Here is a 6,810-nt window from a genome sequence, read left to right as displayed (position 1 = left end):
AAAAACATGATTATGGACGGTTTGTTTGTTTTATCTTTTAAAAAAGATATCGTTTTTTTTTTTAAAAACGATTTTTACAATTCACAAACCAAATTTATACGTTAAAATATAACATAATATTCATTTATATTTGAAACAGTTAAAGTATAATGTATCATCTTAAAGAAAGCGATAATGTATTTTATTCTAAAAAAGCAAAAAGAAAGGAACACAATTCTTTTCCCCTTAATATAATAGAACTTTTATCCCAAGCCAAACAAAAAAGAAATTGTATTTTTTATAATATATTTATGAAAGATATCTTACTTAAGAGTAAAAGTTCAATCGATTAAGTATAGGTAAAAAAATATTACAGCTTAAAGGCAAACACTTTTTTTTTTAGTACTTGTTAGTTTTGTTGGACATACTATGAAAGAATTAATTTAAAATTAAAATTTAATCTAAAATATTTAATATAAAAAATGAAATGACAAAGGAGAACAATGATACAATTGTTTGTTGGAATACTCCCAAAAATGTACATCTCAAAATCATTGATCGTCATAATTATAATAATAATTTTTTTTTTTTGCCTTATTAAACTTTTCTCATTTGTTATTTTTTTCATGTATTAAATTACTCATCATTTTATATTTTCAATAAAATATGAATTATTTTTTACATTATTATATTCTTATTTATTATATTGCAAACCATTTAATTATTCTATTAACATAATTAAAAAAATATTTTAATAAATAAAATTCATTTTATTTTTAAAATCAATAAAATCAATTATTTAGTAAGTACATTCCACGTTTGGCACGTGGAGCTCAATTTTTTATTAAAATAATATACATGACATGGCAATACTTATACTTTATATATTTTCATCTATAAATACCTTATCCTCCCATTAAACAAATCACTCACCAATCTTCTTTCTCCACCACACTATATCAAATATTTAGCATTTCTTTAATCCCACAACCACAAGAGTGCAAAAATGTTTGGCATCTTGAACACTAACAAAAGCCAGAAAATCAAGGGAACTGTGGTGTTGATGCCCAAAAATGTTTTGGACTTCAACGCCATTACTTCCATCCCTAAGGGCAGTGTTCTCGACGCCCCCGGAAAAATCATCGGCGGCGTCACTGGCATTGTTGGCGGAGTTATTGACACCGCCACCGCCTTCTTAGGCCGTAATGTTTCCATCCAGTTGATCAGTGCCACTAAAACTGATGGTTTGTTTTATATCTTCCACAAAAAGAAACCTTCAATAATTCAACTCATTGTTCATCTTTAATGTTCCATATCTATATTGAGAAGTTTTTTTATGGACAAATATTTAAATATATCTATACTTTTAGAATGACCACACAATTATTTAATATGCTTCCAAGCTAACTTGCCCCACCATATCCTTGGTGTTAGAATTGACAAATATATTTATTATTTAATATATTATATTATACTTACACAATAATAATAATAATAATAATAATAATAATAATAATAATAATAATAATAATAATAATAATAATAATATACTGGAGTACTATTTACATACAAGTGGTATTTATGTCGCGGGTTTATATCCGTGTGACATTGTTTGTATACAGCTATCAACTGAGTTGGTTTCCGTTTTATATCATATTTATTAGATTTATTTTTTGGAATTTTATTTGTGTGATTTAAATTTGTAGCTGGTGGAAAGGGAGAAGTTGGAAAGGAGGCGTTTTTGAGCAGTCATCTGCCTCGGTTACCAACATTGGGAGCAAGACAAGATGCATTCAGTATTTATTTTGAATATGATGCTAATTTTGGAATTCCTGGAGCTTTTTACATAAGAAACTACACATCAGCTGAGTTCTTTCTTGTCAGTGTAACTCTTGAAGACATTCCTAACCGTGGATCTGTTCAGTTTGTCTGTAACTCATGGATTTACAATTTCAAAAGTTACAATAAGGACAGAATCTTCTTCACCAATGATGTAAGATTTGAATTCTAAATTAAGAATATAAACAACAGATAAGCGGACAACAAATTGTGCTACTATTTAATATGTTAAAATTATTGTTACAGACTTATCTTCCAAGTCAAACACCAGCTGCATTGACTCACTTTAGAAAAGAAGAGTTGCTGAATCTAAGAGGAGATGGAACTGGTGAACGCAAGGTTTATGATAGGATATATGATTATGATGTATATAATGATCTTGGAAATCCTGATTACGGCGACAAATTTGTTCGTCCGGTGCTCGGAGGGTCTAGCACCTATCCTTACCCTCGTAGGGTTAGGAGCGGTAGAAAATTTACCAGAAGAGGTTAGTTTTATATTTTTAGATTTATTGAATAACTGATGTATTTGATAATTGATATATACTAAGTGTACATTTTTATATAACAATGACACTTTTGGTGTTCTGATTTTTTTATGGTATTTAATTCATGACAGATCCTAAGAGTGAAAGACCGGGTGAAATTTATGTTCCGAGAGATGAAAATTTTGGTCACTTGAAGTCATCGGACTTTCTTATGTATGGAATAAAATCAATTTCCCAAACTGTCATGCCTTTGCTTAAATCTGTGATTTGTGATGAGTTCGGTAGCTTCGATGAAGTACGTGGCCTTTTTGAAGGCGGGATTAAGCTTCCTACTGATATTCTTAGCCAAATTGCCCCCTTACCGGCTCTTAAGGAAATCTTGCGTACAGATGGTGAACAAGCCCTCAAGTTTCCACCACCTCATGTAATTAAAGGTACATTATTCGTCTTAATCGCATTACTTATAGATAAAATGTTCCTCGCATTCGTGTATTGTAGCTTACATTAATATTAGTATCGTTTCTTGAACAGTTAGCAAATCTGCATGGATGACTGATGAAGAATTTGGGAGAGAAATGGTTGCTGGTGTAAACCCTTGCGTGATTCGTCTTCTTCAAGTAAGTACCAAATGAGTTCTTAATATTAGTCATGATATCTATTTTGTTGTCAATCGCCAGATATTTATATATTTCTTTGCATCGAAATGTTCTTTGATATGGCAGGAGTTCCCGCTGAAAAGTACTCTTGATACCGTTGTATACGGCGATCAGTCTAGTACAATAACAAAAGAACAGTTAGAGACTAACCTTGGTGAGCTCACAGTAGAACAGGCACTTAACGGAAAGAGATTATTCGTCTTAGATTACCATGATGCTTTCATGCCGTATTTGGAGAGGATTAACATAAATGCAAAGGCTTATGCCACTAGGACAATCTTGTTCTTGAAAGACGATGGAACTTTGAAGCCAATAGCCATTGAATTGAGTGTGCCACACTCAAATGGAGTTCAATATGGTGCTGAAAGCAAAGTAATTTTGCCTGCAGAAGACGGCAGTGTCGAAAGTACAATTTGGCTATTGGCCAAGGCTCATGTAATTGTAAATGATTCATGCTATCATCAACTCATGAGCCATTGGTATGAAATTGAACTCTGCTAAGTTATATCTTCAAAAATAACTTTAGTATATGCAAATGTATGACATGATTATTAATAAAAAAATTACGGTGTTGCAGGTTGAATACTCATGCGGTGATGGAACCGTTTATCATAGCAACAAACAGACATCTAAGTGTGCTTCACCCGATTAATAAGCTTTTATATCCTCACTTCCGTGACACAATAAATATCAATGGACAAGCTCGACAAGCTCTAATCAATGCCGAAGGCATTATTGAACAAACATTTCTACCTGGACCAAGTTCCGTTGAGATTTCTTCGGCAGTTTACAAGAATTGGGTTTTCACTGATCAAGCGTTACCTGCCGATCTTATCAAGAGGTAGTGTTTTTTTTTTTTGCCAAAACACATAATCCAAAAAATCAGGAGAAATTTGTGAATTGTTTTTGTTAACAAATTGTTTGCTTGACTCAGAGGATTAGCTGTCGAGGACCCTTCTTCGCCCCATGGTCTTCGTCTTGCGATAGAAGACTACCCTTACGCTGTTGACGGGCTAGAAATATGGGATGCTATCAAGGCATGGGTCCAAGAGTACGTCTCGTTGTATTATCCAACGGATGAAGCAGTGCAAAAGGACACTGAAATACAACCTTGGTGGAAGGAAGCTGTAGAAAAGGGTCACGGTGACTTGAAAGACAAGCCATGGTGGCCTAAGATGCAAACTATTCAAGACTTGGTTCAATCTTGCTCCATTATCATATGGACTGCTTCTGCCCTTCACGCAGCTGTTAACTTTGGACAATATCCGTACGGAGGATATATCCTTAACCGTCCAACTAATAGCCGAAGATTCATCCCAGAGAAAGGAACTCCAGAATACGCCGAGATGGAAAAAAGTCCTCAAAAGGCGTATCTGAAAACAATTACATCTAAATACCAGACTCTCATTGATCTCTCCGTGATTGAAATATTGTCAAGGCATGCTTCTGATGAAGTGTACCTCGGCGAGAGGGATAGCAAGTATTGGACATCTGATTCGAGGGCGGTTCAAGCCTTCACAAAGTTTGGAACCAAACTTGCTGAAATTGAAGGGAAAATCCATAGCAGGAACAAAGACTCTAGTTTGAAGAACCGCTACGGACCGGTGCAACTGCCCTACAGTTTGCTCGTTGGAAAAAGTGAGGAAGGGTTAACCTTCAAAGGAATTCCCAACAGTATCTCTATTTGAAGAATTTGTGTGGTTTTCTTATCTTTTAATGCACTTGTGCTTTCCAATAAATAACATTGATGATGTGATGAATGTATGTTTATGATTATTGTCTTTGTTTTTGTACTACTACAACTATTGTATCTGTGTGCTCTTTGAAATATAATAATGTCTGTGAACTTTGCACTATGTTTTGCTCTTTCTTCTTTCAACTACACCAATTGCATTTGTTAATTTGCACAGAATCTCAAGTTTCTGAATGTATAAGATTAAAATTAACACAGCATTGTGATGATTATGATGATTATACCTTCAAATATAAAAGTGTTAATATGACAAGTAAATAAAAAGTTGAAAAACACTAGAAGTTGAAACACTAGTGTGAGAACTCCCCTCACGTGCCTTGCTATTCATTAGGGCTGTAAAAAGCCAAAATATGTTTATTTACATGCAATATTTTCATGGAATTCAATTTCAAACACTTAATATTTTAGGTTGGATTGTGAGTAGTTAGATACACATGATTATGATTATGAATGACCTAAGTGTTGAGTGATGTTAATTATATATCTAATATTTTAAAATTTTGGGTGGAGATATATCATCTCACTCTCTTGTGGTCTAAAGCATTTTCCTTATTGCTTTATGCGCCCTTTCAAACTCTTTAACAAATGATATTATAGTCATGACTTAACTTGGTGAAGGATTATTCCCTATATCATAGTCATGGTATGAATTGGTGAAGGATTTGGAGTGAAGCATGATGATTATGTCTTAGAATGTGACAGACTCACAATTAAGAAAAAGATTTGATAGGCTACAATGAGTTAAACATTGAATATATAAGAAGTGACCAAAATACTTATGCCATAAGGTTTAGTGTTAGAAATGCGACATAGTAGTTTTTTATGCTCATAAAACTTTAATCTTCTCTCGAACTCTCCAACAAACTCTTTAAGTCTTTAAATATAGGACATATTTTAATTTTTTTAGAGGCACAAGACAAATAATAAAACTAGATTCCTAATAGAAAATACAATTAAAAAAAAGAGAGAATATCATCTATTTAAATTGTAAATAGCATTAACAATATAAAAAAGAATCATTTATCCGTGTAATTAACATAAAAAAGATCATATTCTAATCAATACCATCAAAATAAATTCTAGCTACTTAAAAAAAAAAGCCTCTCTTCTAGTATTTTTGAAGCAAATTCTTCAATCAAGGTTTTATATTGTATATTCTCCAACAAATTATTCTCAATTGCTATAAATGCTAATCTATTAAGCCTTTGTAACATGGTAGACCGCAAGTAAGACTTCAACAACTTCAATTTTGAAAAACTTCTTTCAGCAGAGACAACTGTCACATGAATAGTCCATAAAATTCTATATGCAATAATTGTATTAAGAAAAATATCCATGTCTATCAAAAATCTTAGGTACAATATTTCTTACAGGCAACATATCTCTTAGTAACCTTAATCTCACACATAATTCTTTTTCATCAATATCACGTTGCTCATTATGTTTCAATGTCTCTTCAAAATGACTACAACAAGGGTCTTAGCAGGACACTGTTAAAACTTTTCCAAATCTACAAACAAAAGTTGTGTCGAGGTTTAATAAACCAATTGAGAATGAAGAGGTCAAACAAGCAATTTTTGACATGGCTCCTTGGAAGGCCCCTGGTTGATATGGCTTCCCGACGAATTTTTATCAAAAATAGTGGTCTGTGGTGGGAGATAATATCTATAGGTTTATTAGAGAGTTATGGGAAAATCCATCTAGCATTGAAGATGTCAACCATACTGATATTGTCTTAATCCCTAAAGTCAATCACCCTACACATGTTCATCAATTCTGTCCCATTTCTTTGTGTAACTCTATGTATAAGTGCTTGAGCAAGGTAGTGGTCAATAGATAGGAGAAGTGTATCGATAAGGAGGATGGCCTCTATTGAACTGGCTTTATCTCGGGAAGAAGTATTCAGGATAATTTTGTTCTGGCTCAGGAGTTTGTTCATAGCATGAATAAAAGGCAAGGGAAGGTAGGTTCATTTGTCATTAGAATGGATTTGGATAAGGCGTACGACAACCTTAGTTGAAGTTTTGTCCAAAAAACTCTTACCGAGGTGGGGTTCCCTCACTCTTTAGTCCGGTCATCATGAATGCTACCTTCCC

The 6,810-nt window shown here is 33.2% G+C and overlaps 1 protein-coding gene across 1 annotated transcript; it reads left to right on the top strand.

Annotated features, from left to right (window-relative positions):
* The first annotated feature begins 906 nt into the window (after window positions 1-906).
* On the top strand, window positions 907-4,817 carry LOC131623367 (seed linoleate 9S-lipoxygenase-like). The gene is made up of 8 exons (XM_058894382.1): window positions 907-1,223; window positions 1,686-1,972; window positions 2,065-2,305; window positions 2,437-2,739; window positions 2,837-2,922; window positions 3,028-3,440; window positions 3,539-3,802; window positions 3,896-4,817. The coding sequence occupies exons 1-8, from the start codon at window positions 986-988 to the stop codon at window positions 4,647-4,649; spliced, it is 2,586 nt and encodes an 861-aa protein (XP_058750365.1). The 5' UTR covers window positions 907-985; the 3' UTR covers window positions 4,650-4,817.
* Window positions 4,818-6,810: the final 1,993 nt, after the last annotated feature.

The sequence above is a fragment of the Vicia villosa genome, unplaced genomic scaffold (genome assembly GCF_029867415.1).
Source record: "Vicia villosa cultivar HV-30 ecotype Madison, WI unplaced genomic scaffold, Vvil1.0 ctg.000060F_1_1, whole genome shotgun sequence".
In the NCBI taxonomy this organism is placed as follows: domain Eukaryota; kingdom Viridiplantae; phylum Streptophyta; class Magnoliopsida; order Fabales; family Fabaceae; genus Vicia; species Vicia villosa.
This window is presented reverse-complemented; position numbering and strand designations above follow the sequence as displayed.

Excerpts from the sequence above, each read along its gene's own strand:
- LOC131623367 (XM_058894382.1), top strand. The coding sequence starts at position 986 with ATGTTTGGCATCTTGAACACTAACAAAAGCCAGAAAATCAAGGGAACT. Across the intron at positions 1,973-2,064 it reads GAATCTTCTTCACCAATGAT|ACTTATCTTCCAAGTCAAAC; the intron begins GTAAGATTTGAA and ends TTATTGTTACAG. Across the intron at positions 3,803-3,895 it reads CCTGCCGATCTTATCAAGAG|AGGATTAGCTGTCGAGGACC; the intron begins GTAGTGTTTTTT and ends TGCTTGACTCAG.